General features: G+C 42.9%; 1 protein-coding gene across 9 annotated transcripts in view; it reads left to right on the top strand.

The window, feature by feature from the left end:
• Positions 1-15,122, top strand: part of EPB41L4B (erythrocyte membrane protein band 4.1 like 4B) — a 138,391-nt gene that overhangs the window by 97,408 nt on the left and 25,861 nt on the right. For 6 of the 9 annotated variants that reach the window (XM_024996311.2, XM_024996313.2, XM_024996319.2 and 3 more), the window contains exons 17-20: positions 788-906; positions 7,160-7,285; positions 8,184-8,254; positions 11,104-11,202. In XM_024996311.2, coding sequence (XP_024852079.1) covers positions 788-906; positions 7,160-7,285; positions 8,184-8,254; positions 11,104-11,202 — 415 coding nt within the window. The remainder of the gene's footprint in view (positions 1-787; positions 907-7,159; positions 7,286-8,183; positions 8,255-11,103; positions 11,203-15,122) is intronic. The other 3 variants (XM_024996312.2, XM_015472681.3, XM_024996318.2) reach the window with 1 other exon arrangement.

Raw genomic sequence — 15,122 nt, 5'->3', positions numbered from 1 at the left:
ATACTGGAGTGCGTAGCCATTCCCTTCTCCAGGGACCTTCCCAACCTAGCGATGAAACCCAGGTCTCTCGCATTGCAGGCGGATTCTTTACCAATTGAGCCACCAGGGAAGCCCCCATATACAATTAAATAAATCTTTGGTCACTCGTATTTGGAGTATCTGTACAGGTGTCTGTCTCCCAAATGGACTAGAATTGTGTCTCATTCACCTCCTTATTCCAGCTTCCCAGATCCCAGTTGCTATCAATGCCTGGCACAAACTTTAATATGTAATGAATACCAAATGTTTAATGAATATTTAATGTACCCACAGATGTAAACAAGCTAGTGGGAGGAGTGGTGGTGAACTAATCCAACATACAATGAATTTGATTTTAGAAGTATAACATGGTTTTTAAGAGCACATTCGTCTGCCTGTTAGCCTGAACACGAATCTTTCTAATGTGCATAGTGCTTTCCCATTGATAAAGCATTTGCACATGAATTACCTCACTTAATAATCACAGCAACCCTGCAAGGTAAGTAATTTTATTTTCATTTGAAAATGGCTCAGAGGCTCAGAGAGGTAAAGTAATCTGCCCAGGGTCATCCAGCTCACATATGGGGGATTTAGGCCTTGAAACTTTGACCTTAAAGTGTTCTCACATCCCACCTGCTAGTACATTCCTGAGAGATTCAAGCTGCCAGAGGAGGAACCAGGCAGCAAGGCTCTGAGGGTTGGTCTCTGGCAAGTGTCTTGCATCACCTATATCTCTCTGCCCTTCCAACCTTTCCTTACTCACTTACAGAACTGAGTCCGGGAACACCTGCCCTTTTCAGCGAAGCCGCTGCCCATCTAAAGAAGCTGGAACTGGAAACTGTGAAGCCTGCTGGACCCTGGCCTGCTCTGCACATCAATATAAATAAGGTGCCAAGAACCAGAGCTGGGTGATGCATGTGGACCTGGGGTTCACTCACACCTCTCATTATGACCCCGCCTGCCTCTTAAAGCATGTGCCTTTGTCTTGGAGGGATTTCTACTCAACTTCTCATGACATTTCTGCTCAGGCATGTCTCTTAGGAGCCGAAATTCACTTATATTCTTTTGGGGTGGGTTACAGCAGTAGGGGCTGCCTCTGGTGCTGAGCCCCTCAGCCTGGATCTGTTCGTGGTCCTCTCCATCCTTCTAACTGAAGTTCCTCCAGGGAAGCCTCCACATTTACCTCTTTGCAGTTTTACTCCTTGGTATTAGTCTGCATGGGCTGCTATCACAGATTACCATAGACCAGGTGGCTTAAATAGCAGACATTTATTTCTCATTGATCTGAAGTTTGGGAAGTCCAAGGTCAAGATGTGGATGATTTGGTTCCCTGGTGAGAGCTCTCTTCCTGGCTGGGAGCCAGTTGCCTTCTCACTGCCGGAATAGAGGGCTCTTTCTTCCTCTTCTTATAAAGCCATTAATCCCGTCATGAGGGTCCTACCCATGTGATTTTATCTCAGTCTAATTACTACTTCTCAAAGGCCCCATGCCCAGATCCCATCACAAGGATGGTTAGGATTTCAACATATAAATTTGGGGAGGACACAGTTCAGTCCATAGCACTCTCTGTCTCTCCCCGACAGCACCTGGCACATCATAGATATTCAGTAACTGTTTGCTAACGGAAGGAAGGGAAGGATTAGAGTAGGGAGGGAGGGGGACTTCCCTGGCTGTCCAGTGGTTAGAGCTCCACACTTCTGTTGCAGGGGGCATGGGTTCAATCCCTGGACAGGAAACTAAGATCCCACATGCTGCATGATGCGGCCAAAAAATAAAAGGCTGGCTTATGTATTAAAAAAAAAATCAAAAAATAAAAAAGTAGGGATGGAGGTCTTGAGGAAGGGACTGGGCAAAGACCAAGTTCTCTTTTGGCTAGACCTGTTCTTATATCCAAACCGGCAGCCTTATAAAAACCAAGTTATACCTTAGAACTGTAGAAAGCCAGTGCTGGAGTCAATCTATCATTTACTTCACCCTTTTTAACATCTCAGACCCGAGGAAGGGACCTGGCATTCTCGAAGTCAGAGCAGTGGCTGAATCCCTGGACACCTGACTCCCAGTACAATGCCCTTTGCACTCGCACATGCTTCTTCAGTTCCTACCCTAGGGTCGCTCGCCTTAGGCTCTAGTGATATTTCAGCCTGATGCTTTGGGGGAGAGCCTGTCCTGTGCGTTGCAGGATGTTTTGCAGCACCCCTGGCCTCTACCCCATCCTGGTGTGACAACCAAAATTGTCTCCAGACATTGCCAAATGTCCCCTGAAGGGCAAAATTGCCCCTGGTTGAGATCCACTGTTGCATACACTTTTAAAAATCCTTATAGGAATAGTCTTCTTTACTCATGGATCATTTTTTCTAACCCCAGTGCCTAGCTTTGCTCTTTGTAAGAGGGAGTTAACAATTTGGAATTAATTAACAATATCAATTTAATTATTAATTAAATTATTTTTAAATTATAATTTATAGTTATATTAATTTAATTATACATTAAATTATTAATTACCAACATCACTTTGCTGACAAAGGTCCATATAGTCAAAGCTATGGTTTTTCCAATAGTCATGTATGGATGTGAGAGTTGGACCATAAAGAAGGCTGAGCACCAAAGAATTGATGCTTTCAAACTATGGTGCTGGAGAAGACTCTTGAGAGTCCCTTGGACTACGTGGAGATCAAACTAGTCAATCCTAAAGGAAATCAATCCTGAATACTCACTGAAAGTACTGATGCTGAAGCTCCAATGCTTTGGCCACTGCTGCAGAGAGTCAACTCATTGGGAAAGACCCTAATGCTGGAAAAGATTTAAGCAGGAGGATAAGGAGGTGACAGGATGAGATGTTTGGATGGCATCTCTGACTCAGACATGAGTTTGAGCAAACTCTAGGAGATAGTGAAGGACAGGGAAGCCTGATGTGCTGCAGTCCATGGGGTCACTAAGAGTAGGACATGACTTAGCAACTAAACAACAACAAACTATTAATTAATTATTTGGAAGATCTGGCCTGGAAAGCTCCCATTCCTTACCCAAGTTGATGAACATAGGAACATTATACCTCCTATCTGGGCTGTTCCTCCACCCTAGACATCCCTCTAGCCTACACTAGACTTCCAGAGTTTCTCAGAAGACCCTCCATCCCCTTCACCCACCGCAGTAGGGAAGCCTCGGGTCCCTCTGATCACTCTTGAGCCCCAACTTTAAGATCCTGTTCACCTACTTTTTTCTTCAGTACTACCCTCAATGATAGTTGGCTGGAAAAATAATTCTTCCTTCAGAATGGCACTTAAATTCATTCAATCAACACATCTTCATTGAGCAGGCTTGTGCTAGCTGTTTGGAGTCAGCCTAATGGATTATGTGCCTGGGATTGGTCTTCTTTCTCTTAGTCTCCAGGTTTTCAACTTTTCTTCTGCAGTCCACACAATAAATCATTTTAACAAAGGCTTACCTGGAGCTTGGCAAAATCAAAAATATTTTGCAGGAAAGTATAGCATACAGTAGCAGAGAACTCACAAGTTGTATGTAATTTGTAGTTGCTGTGAATCTTGTGGGACATTAACAATCGTGGCTTGCTCTGGGTTAAGGTGTAGCTGAGGCAGCTGTGAGTTATTGAGCACTTGTCATGCACTCAGGGCTTCCCTGGTGGTTCAGATGGTAAAGAATCTGCCTGCAAGGTGGGAGACCCTGGTTTGATCCCTGGGTCAGGAAGATCCCCTGGAGAAGGGAATGGCTACCCACTCCAGTATTCTGGCCTGAAGAATTCCATGGACAGAGGAGCCTGGTGGGCTACAGTCCATGGGGTTGAAAAGAGTTGGACATGACTGAAGGACTAACTTTTACTACTCTCATGCACTCAAGCAATAATGCCCCTCTTTTCTCCTTCACGTGAAGAAATGGATCAGTGAGCATGGAGAATAGAGTGATGCCAGATAACCATGACTTTGTCCTAACACATAGACAAGTATATGACTTCACACTATGATTCCTTATCATTAATAAAAACAATCCTTGCAACAGGCATCATAAATTATCATGGTACCACAACTGGGAACCAATGGTTCTGATGGCTTTTAAGGTTTTTTTCAGTCTCAAGAATCCTCTGATCCTTCTAAGGTTTGGATATGTTAATGGTGAGAAGACATTCTGATTGCCCATTTCCAAAGGTGCACCCAAAATTGTCACAGACATTTGAATTTCATCAGATTTGAAACGTGTAGACAATTTGTATCAGTAGTTGAAAACTGCATCTGATCACTTCTTTATCCCTGAATGACATCCTTAAACAGAAGGGCTATTTACAATGACAATTATATCAAAGCCCAATTACCATTCATCTGTGTGTTTTGAAATCTGAATTTCCATATTGAATGATACAACCTCTTTTCACAATTCAAATTGAATGTAAAATACAAAATATGGTTACACAGAAGAGAGAAAGCACAACATTCCTGGAGCCATCCTCCTGGATGGAATTATAGTCTTGCTGTAATTCAGATGTTTACCCCTCATAGAGATGCCTTTTATGCAAACATAAATACAATGATGATACTCAAGGTTTCCAAAATGTATGTTGGTTTTCACCTGAGTCAAGTCAGAGAGCTGAACAGTAGCTCCTGCTTTGTCAGATAGAGCAAGAATAAGCCAGCTTGACAGAGAAGGCAATGACACCCCACTCCAGTACTCTTGCCTGGAAAATCCCAGGGACGGAGGAGCCTGGTAGGCTGCAGTCCATGGGGTCGCTAAGAGTCAGACACAACTGAGCCACTTCACTTTCACTTTTCACTTTTATGCATTGGAGAAGGAAATGGCAACCCACTCCAGTGTTCTTGCCTGGAGAATCCCAGGGACGGGGGAGCCTGGTGGGCTGCCGTCTATGGGGTCACACAGAGTCGGATACGACTGAAGTGACTTAGAAGCAGCAAGCCAGCTTGAATTTTCTATCCAAAAAGCAGTACAGAATTGCTAAATTCAAGGGGGGAAATCAATGCTAAATTCCCACTGATTTCTTATTTTAGCAGCATTCTGTTTTCTTTTCAAAGTGGGTCTTTGGTCATTAGTGTCAGTATAGCTATACCCCCTTAAGCAATCGTCAAAAACCTCGAATGGGCTTTAGAACCAGTTCAATTCTTGTATTCCAGTATATCACTCCAAAAAATTAAATCTAATTAAAAATTAACTCTTCATACACCTGTGAAAACCTTGTGGTTCAGTTCAGTTCAGTCGCTCAGTCGTGTCTGACTCTTTGTGACCCCATGAATCACAGCACACCAGGCCTCCCTGTCTATCACTAACTCCTGGAGTTCACTCAAACTCATGTCCATCGAATCAGTGATGCCATCCAGCCATTTCATCCTCTGTTGTCCCCTTCTCCTCCTGTCCCCAATCCTTCCTAGCATCAGGGTCTTTTCCAATGAATCAGCTCTTCGAATGAGGTGGCCAAAGTATTGGAATTTCAGCTTCAGCATCAGTCCTCCCAATGAACACTCAGGACTAATCTCCTTTAGGATGGACTGGTTGGATCTCTTGCAGTCCAAGGGACTCTCAAGAGTCTTCTCCAACACCACAGTTCAAAAGCATCAATTCTTCAGTGCTCAGCTTTCTTCACAGTCCAACTCTCACATCCATACATGACCACAGGAAAAACCATAGCCTTGACTGGACTGACCTTTGTTGGCAAAGTAATATCTCTGCTTTTCAATATGCTGTCTAGGTTGGTAATAACTTTTCTTCCAAGGAGTAAGCGTCTTTTAATTTCATGGCTGCAGTTACCATCTGCAGTGATTTTGGAGCCCAAAATAAAATAGTCTGACACTGTTTCCACTGTTTCCCCATCTATTTCCCATGAAGTGATGGGACTGGTTGCCATGATCTTCGTTTTCTGAATGTTGAGCTTTAAGCCAACTTTTTCACTCTCCACTTTCACTTTCAAGAGGCTTTTGAGTTCCTCTTCAGTTTCTGCCATCAGGGTGGTGTCATCTGCATATCTGAGGTTATTGATATTTCTCCTGGCAATCTTGATTCCAGCTTGTGTTTCTTCCAGTCCAGCGTTTCTCATGATGTACTCTGCATAGAAGTTAAATAAGCAGGGTGACAATATACAGCCTTGACATACTCCTTGTTCTCTTTGGAACCAGTCTGTTGTTCCATGTCCAGTTCTAACTGTTGCTTCCTGACCTGCATATAGGTTTCTCAAGAGGCAGGTCAGGTGGTCTGGTATTCCCATCTCTTGAAGAATTTCCCACAATTTATTGTGATCCACACAGTCAAAGGCTTTGGCATAGTCAATAAAGCAGAAATAGATATTTTTCTGGAACTCTCTTGCTTTTTCCATGATCCAGTGGATGTTGGCAATTTGATCTCTGGTTCCTCTGCCTTTTCTAAAACCAGCTTGAACATCAGGAAGTTCGCGGTTCACATATTGCTGAAGCCTGGCTTGGAGAATTTTGAGCATCACTTTGCTAGCGTGTGAGATGAGTGCAATTGTGCAGTAGTTTGTACATTCTTTGGCATTGCTTTTCTTTAAAAAATGGCAAAAAAAAAAAAAAAAAGGTGGTACTTGATTATTGACATCTGAGACACTCTACAGTGAGGTAACAGATACAGATTTCTTATCGAGAATCACAGTTTTCAGCAAGATTATTGTAAAAATACGAACGACCCTTGAACTAACAAGTCACAGAAGATCCCCTGGAGAAGGAAATGACAACCCACTCCAGTGTTCTTGCCTGGGAAATCCCATGGATAGAGGAGCCTGGTAGGCTACAGACCGTGGGATCACAAAGAGTCAGACACAACTGAGCGACTGAACACACACACACACACACACACGTCACAGTATGTGACTCAGAGTTTGAGTCCTGATTCTGCCACTGGCTCTGGCTGCATGAATCTGAAAGAGTCTCCTTGGACCTTCCCAGTCCTGTCCTCGTGAGCTTGCTACCACTTCCTCTCCCTGCTTCACGCGAGAAGGAGAGGATGCGCTTGTGAATCCTTGGCAAATAGTAAAAGCGCTGGTACAAACATAAGGAGTTGGTGACACACATGTCTCTGTGTTATTTGCAGTGATGATTTTTGGGAAAGATTAATGTATGTGTTTCCTTAGTCTTTGTTTCCCATTTGTTACATGTATTTTGGTTCATCTCAGGCCGAAGAGAAAAAAGTTTCTGAGAAGACTCTCCAGACTCCACTTTTGCCATCCCCCGTGGCTGATCACGTGAAGTGTAACATTCTGAAGGCCCAGCTGGAGAACGCGTCCCGAGTGAGCGCCCAGGTGCGTGCCTGCAAGCCTTTGATTTTCTGTCTTGAGGTTTCATCAGTGACGTGTAGAAGAGGTGCTCTGGGACTGCCGTGTCAGCCGGGTCCAGCCAGGACATAGGAACCACACCTGTTAAGTGAATAGAGCTTTCAATATAAAGAGTTATTAACCAGTGAAGTTATTGGGTTGGCCAAAAAGTTCATTTGGGTTTTTCATAACATCTTAGAGCAAAACCTGAAAGAACGTTTTGGCCCAAAGCCAGTAGTCGTTGGGAAAGTGAAAGGGCCAGCTCTGTACCCCGTGGTGGGTCTGAGGGCCGCTGGCTGCTACATCTGTTGATCTCCAGTGTGAGCTCAGCCGGCCTGGCTGGCTGAGTGGGTGTCCTTCCATCCACACACTTCTTTGTGGGACTCACTAGAGGGAGGAGGACAAGGCTTCTTTCAAAATCATATGACGTGACTCCTCCCAGGCTTGTTACACCGATGTGAAAGGACAGATTCTAAACTCTTTTGAAGGCTCTAAGTGCTATGTGAGCATGGAGCTGCTTATTATCCCTGATCTAAAAATGTGAGGCAGGGAATTAAACTGTGGGTTTGACTTTTCCTACACCATCCGTTTCTCATTCAGTCCTGAGCTGGCACATAGCAGGTACTCGATAAAAGTGTGAATGCAAGCATTGATTGTATTTGAATGATTGTTAATCCCCATGATGGGGAATGACTCAAGAAAATATTTTTTTGTTTAATTAAATAAACACCGGAAAAAAAACAACAACTGGTTATTGACTGAGTACTTGATGATCTACCTCTTTGATACACCTTCACATTTCTGTAATCCTTTGAATGTAGGACACTTGGGAACATTTTTGCGTGCCAAGATATTAAGTTTTGACTAACCTGCCTGTTTTCTTTAGCAGGTTGGAAAAGAGGAATCAACGTTTGTAAATATTAATAAGAAATCCACTCTCCAGGACGCTAATGTAAGGTCTGTTGCTTCTTGTTTGAATGAGGAAACAATAGTACCATCAACTTTATTCTCAAAATGTTACTCATGAGGGCATTTGATAATAAAGTAGAGAAGAAAAAGAAAACTGAGAGAATGTGAGCCTGAAGAGAGAGCGAGAAAAAGACTGTCTCAATTTCCTTTATGTCTCAAAAATGCCACTTACTCTGTTTTAATATTTCTACCTGCTGTATTAGCAAGTCACTTTGAGTTGCTTCTCAGGCATGTTGACCTGACCATATCAGTCCCCTGTTTAAAGTCAGGGTGGAGTCTGGACTCCTTAACAGAGCAGAGGGAGCCCTTCATGACCTGGCTTCTGCTCGCTGTCTCAGCTCAGTTCAGGACTCATCCCTTGGTCCATTATCTGAGCCCCTGGAAGTACTAGAGTCATAGATGTTCTTTAAAACCTCCAGACGACCACCAACCCAAACCCAGAGAAAAACCTTTCTTTCCTAATCTCATAGAAAGTAGACACTCTTCACCTCTCTGTGAATAACTAGCTATAGATCATGGCAGCCCCATGGACACCTTGGCAGTCTGCTAACACTGGTGGGGTCTCCTTAGGATAAAGTTTCCTAAAATGTCCAAGGAACACTGCATCAGCATCTTGTTAAAACCGAAAACTACAGTCCTCCTCCAGACATTTCAGATCCTTTGGTGGGAGGTAGGGCCATTTTGGCGGGGGTAGGGGTGTTGTAGTGGGGAAAGGCCAGAAACAAGAATTTCAAAAAACACCTTACATAATCTAGGGAACACTACCCTGGGAAATTCTTATACTTGATGCTAAAAACAAAAATGAATATTTCTCTATGTTATCTTATGATGCCTAGTCCATTTTCTTGGTATAAATTTGTCTTACTCCAGAGATACATACCCTGCTGCCTCTTGGACTTTTTGAAACCTTACTTCATCTCTTCCAACCCTACCCTGCTGCCCATTTCATCAGTTTTCCTATCTTGGTTAATGTCATTGTTGTGTGTGTGCACATGTGCTCAGTCGCTTCAGTCGTGTCTGAGTCTTTGCAACCCTATGGACTGTAGCCGTCAGACTCCTCAGTCCATGGGATTCTCCAGGCGAGAACATTGGAGTGGATTTCCATTCCCTCCTCCGGGGGATCTTCCTGACCCAGGGATCAAACCCATATCTCCTGCATCCCCTGCACAGCAGGCAGATTTGTTACCAATGAGCCACCAGGGAAGTCCCAATGTCACTGTTACCTACCTGTTATCCATGCCTAATGCCTGGGAGTCCTTGACTTTCTCCTATTCATGCCCTCATCTAATTGGTCACCAAGTCCTGCCAATTTGACTTTCATAGTATCTCCTACATCCATCTGCTCCTTATCATGACCCTCTTCCCAACCTACCCCCAGCCCTCACCATTTCTCATCCTGGATAACTATACTATAGTTTTCTAAGATGCTCCATCTGGCCTGTCCTCACCAGCAGCCTTTGTTGCTCTAAGGGCCTTTCTAAAATGCAAGTCTGACCATGCCAGTCCCTCGCCAAAAACCTTCAGTGACTGCCTTTGCCTTTATATAAACAACTCAGCTTGAGGCACCTCATGCATGGGCCCTGGTTTCCCCTCTAGTCACAAGCCCCCGATCTTCCCCTGGAACGTTACCTGGTTGTTGTTCAGTTGCTAAGTTGTGCCTGACTCTTTGCGACCCCATAGACTAGCACACCAGGCTTCCCTGTCCTTTACTATCTCCCGGTGCTTGCTTGGATTCATGTCCATTGAATCAGTGATGCTGTGACTTTACCTTATCCATCAGCAGATCTGGGTCTCCACTCTGTCTCCCACCTTGGAAGTCTTCCCTCCATCTGGTTAAGTCTAAACCCCTCCTTGAAGCTTTCCAAACACCACCCATTCCACCCTAGCAGAGTAATGTGCTCCCCTGAGTTCTTCCAGGGACTGCGTTCAGTTGCCTCTGGGGGGCCAGCTTGAGGAAGTCATGAACCTAGAATACGTTGTCTCTATTTCATGTTTGCTCATTTATGTTTCTTTAACATTTATTGCACTCTGGCCACATACCTGTCACCACCAAATTAGGCACTCAGTAGAAGGGAAGATGGAGGCCCAGACGTGTTAACTGACTTACTAGAAGTCTCTTGCTGAGAATCTCAGTTTGTTTTGATGTCCATTGGTCCCAGAAAGTAATTACTGTTTTGTTTTTTTTTTTAAGTGAAATCACTCAATCATAAAAATGTGTCAAAACTTTTCCTTAAAATCATAGTTAGGAGTAAGCCCATTGGTTAACTGGCATGTTTTCTTGAGGAAATATAAAAATGAAACTTAATTTTTAACATTTTAATCTGGACATAGAATTAAATGTTTTAGAGTGAGTCCTAAAGGTCTTCTGATTATATATTTTTTATATGAACTACTCTATCATTCTTTGTCTATTTAAAAAATGTATTCTGTGTTATGTTTAAAATAACATAGATACTAGATGACTTACTTGGAAGTAAGAATAGGCTATCCACAGCTTTCCCTTTACTCATTTCACTGGCAAAACCTGGTTATGAACAAAAACCTAATGTTGGGAAGGGGGTGTTTTGGGCAGAGAAATTTCATGTGATACCCCAATCATGTTCAGTTCCTGCTTGCTGTATTTTCCTCCTTATAATTTTTTTATTTTGGCTTTTCTGTGGTATTTTTAAATAATTACATGTAATAGGTAGAGTGAAGAGGAGGGAAAAAATGGCTGTCTTGACTATCAGTGTTAGTAAGAGTAAGGTATAAATTAACTGAGAAAGCAGTCCCTACTTTCAAAACCAGACCATAAACCTCTTTGTGGGTGTTGTTCTGTTTTTCTGCTGTGTTTCTAGAAGTCCTATTCCTATACGTGTGGAAACTACACAACCAGCTATGGAAAAGCCGGAGATCAAGCCTCCCCGAGTGCGGAAGTTAACAAGACAATACAGTTTGTGAGTTCCATGCTGCAAGTTTTTCAGTTATAACAACAAAGGCGATGCCAAATGTCCAGTTGTAAATGCTTCTTAGCCCTTCACACCCCTCCCAAAGGACCACCTCAAAAAAAACAGTCTATTTTCCGATGTAAGTCATAATGGCGCTGGATCTTTGTCCCTGACAACATGACGCGGGTGGCATATGCATTCTTTATTGACTGCTTTAGAACAAATTACTACAAGATTTAGTGGCTTAAAACAGTCTGCATTTATTTTCTCACAGTTTCTGTGGGTTGGGGTCCAGGCATGGCTTAGCTGAGTCTTCTGGGTCAGGGTGTCTGTTAAGGCTACCCTCAAGATATTGGCAAGGGCTGCAGCCTCATCTGAAGGCTCATTCATACAGTGTGGGGCAGAACTCAATTCCTTGAGGGCTGTTGGACTGAGGACATCATTCCTTGCTGGCTCTTGACTGGAGGTTGCCTTTAGTTCCGAGACATGCAGACCTCTTCCACTTTCTCTATCAGAGAAAATACACAAGAAGAGCCAGAAAGACTTCTAGAAAGGCAACATCACAGCCTTTTATAACTTAATCTCAGACATGGCATTTCATCACTTGCCCCGTTCTCTTCATTAGAAGCAAGTCACCAGATCCAGCCCACACTTAAGGGGAGGAGCTTCCTCAGGGGCACAGACAGCACAGGAGGAACATGGGGAGTATGTCGGATGCTGTCTCCGTTGTGCCTTAGTGAAATGGTAGCCCTGTCAATAGAGCCAAAGCTGATCCCTGAGCAACAAGAAGAGCTCTATTCCTGTAGGAATTCCCTGGTGGCTCAGTGGTAAAGAATCCACCTGCCAAGGAAGGAGACGTGTTCAATCCCTGGTCCGAGAAGATTCTTGGAGAAGGAAATGGCAACCTACTCCAGTATCCGTGCCTGGAGAACCCCATGGAGCCTGGCATACTATAGTCCACAGAGTCACAAAGAGTCAGACATGACTTAGTAACTGAACAGTAACAACTTATTTGTGTAGGAAGAACCATATTCCTGTAGCAGGAGCCCATATTCCTGTAGGAGGAGCCATAAGAGCCTTATTCCTGTGGGTGGAGCCATATTCCTTTGGGTGGAACCATATTTCTGTAGGAGGAGCCATATTCCAAAGTGTGCCAGAACCAGCAGGACCTGTCCAGTTCTGTTGAACTTAACAAAAGTTTCCTAATTCCCGTGTGCACAGGGATATTCTAGACACTGTGAGGGAAGAACAAAGTGACTTTGACAATTCCCATGCAAGGACTTAAATTTATTAGAGGGAAAGACAGATTGTAAATAATTTTAATCCAAAGAGGGCAGGTAAATGCTGCAGTTAAATGTGGTGGTACATTAGTAAAATCACAATGGTTGTTCCCATTTCTTGACCTCAGCTATGGCCCAGGTATCCTGTCTGGATATATAATTAATTGGTCAGAGAGCTGCAAGGGGATCTTTGGGTGCAGTGCAAAGCATGGGGCTCTGGAGTTAGAAAGGCTTCTTGTTCACTGTCATAAACTCTTGGGAAAATTACTCTTTGAATCTCTCTGTAATCTGTAAAATGGACAAAGATTTTGTGAGGGTAAACATAAGATAATGTGGGTAAGCCCTAGCAAGGGACCTGGCTGAAGGATGAGTTAGTTCCTCTTGCTTATTATGCACCTGAAGCCTCTAAAAAGGTCAAGTTTAGGAGGTACCAAGACTACAGTGTACAGGACAAGGAGCAAACTATAGCTGCAGCTCTCCGGCAGTCACCTCTGGCCTGCCACCTGCCCCTTGTGAAAAGGAGAAGGGGGCTATTTCAGGACAGATGCATTCCACCTCATTAGCCTTAGTAGAAACTTCTGCACTGTATAGCAGCTGTATTTCCTAGGAAAGTCACCATGAGAAAGCTTCAAATGATTAACATTCCTAATGATCTCTGGGGGACAGATTAACCAATGAAAAATCTGCTTCCCAGAGGATAAAGCTGGCAAGATTAGCCTTTCATTTTACTTTTTGAAATTCAAAATGTTATTATCACCCATTCGGGATATGTAATCATGTTGGAAACAATGACTATTACATGGCCTGGAAGGAAAGAAAATTTAACCAACTCACCAAATTGCCTCTCTTAAGGAAACCCTTTTTGAACCTCTGATTTTGTGTGTATTTCATAAGATACCCCAAAGTATTCTGGTTTGAAAATCAAAGAATGTCACCGTTTTCCCCATTAGTAGTAAATAGCAAAATTAACAGATGGGATGTTCCCGGTTTTGCATTTTCATCCCATAAGTAGTTTCTGTATTGTCAACTCTAGTTACCACTACTTTACTCATCTCTTCCACTCACAGATATTGATGAAGTTAATAAACACATGGTTAAGGGATGTAGATCGGAAAAATTAAGATTTCTCATTCCCTCAAAAATAATTCTGCATCATTATTTTTGACATGTGGGGAGGTGTGTGCCTTTTTTAGTGGTTACGGTATTCCTAGTTCCTAGGTCAGAATTATATGTGCTTGTTTGGGTTTTAGGCTACTTCATCAAAGCATCGTGATATTTAGGTTCTCTGAACAGGTTTTCAAACTGCCACTTTTTAGAATATAAACAAAAATCTCAGCTGTGTTCTTTTCTCGAAATACGACATAGGGAGGAAAAGTGTGACTGCTGTATTTAAAGTGAAGGAATTAAACTCTGCAAAAAGTTTAAGGCAGGTAAAAGTATATCTTTATATTGAGATCAGCTGGTATGTTTAGAAAATGATGATCTTCTTAGTTTTCCCCCGTAAATTGAACTTTACTATTTATTTAGATATAGTGTGGGGACTTCCCTGGCTGCCCAGTGGTTTGCATTTTGCCTTCCTATGCAGGGGGTGTGGATTCCATCCCTGGTAGGGAAGCTATGATCTCACATGCCTCGCAGCCAGAAAACCAAACATGAAATAGAAGCAATATTGTAACAAATTCAAAAAAGACTTTAAAAATGATCTACATTAAAAAAAAATCTTTAAAAAAAAAAAGGTAAAAGTAAACAGTGTAAAAATCTGAAACTATTCAGCAAGAGAAAAAATCCAAAGAGAAAATAAACTAATCCCCTAGAATCATACCATCAAAAATAACCAATGTTCACCTTTGTGACTATTACTCTAGACATTTTTCCATGCCTTTCTTTAAAACAGAAAGGAATCATTTCAAAGAAAAGAATCATACCATATGTAAAATTTTACTTATTAAAATGTTTCATGAATTGACTTTAGATACCATGTGTTCATCATACATCACATTGATAACATAAGCTATCTAGCATGGCCCAAGTCCTTAGGTATGGTAAGCCACTTATTCCGCAGCATATTCCAAGGGTCCCGGGGTTCTCTCAGGAGCTTGTCAATGACCAGTGTTTCCTTTGGAATGTGCAGGGTTCAGGTAACTGGGTCTTTCTGGTTTAGCACTTTCCTGCACAGGCAGGAATCTGGTTGGCAGCAGGCAATAGGGAACCTGTCCTAATTTCTGTAAGTTTGAGAAAATACTGTCCATGCCAAGAGTGGACGATTGATGGTGCTTCTCTTTGCCAGGATGATCAGATCAGAAAGGCTTCCAGCCTTGGCATACCTTGTGAGAAGTCAAGCCTTCCCCATAAATTCAGGCTCTGGAGATGAGCCCCGGGTACCAGCCCAGACTTCTCCCTCATGTGACTTCCTGTCCAGTGTCCTTTCCATCATGGGTCATCCCGTTTGATCAGAGAGGGTCTAAAATCAGTACTACTTGGCCCCAAGACAATTGTGCCCAACTCCTCCTTTATAACCAGTTTATCACCAAAGGGACAGTTGCTGTTAGACCATAAGAGGAGTCTTTCATTCAAAACAGCAGGTTTCTACAGCTCTTATGTTTACCCTTCTATGGGAGGCTACTCAGAATAACATCCCTTGGTTTGGTG

This window comes from Bos taurus, chromosome 8 (genome assembly GCF_002263795.3).
Source record: "Bos taurus isolate L1 Dominette 01449 registration number 42190680 breed Hereford chromosome 8, ARS-UCD2.0, whole genome shotgun sequence".
NCBI classification, from domain to species: Eukaryota; Metazoa; Chordata; class Mammalia; order Artiodactyla; family Bovidae; genus Bos; species Bos taurus.
The sequence above is the reverse complement of the archived record's forward strand: the minus strand, read 5'-3'. Positions and strand labels throughout refer to the sequence as shown.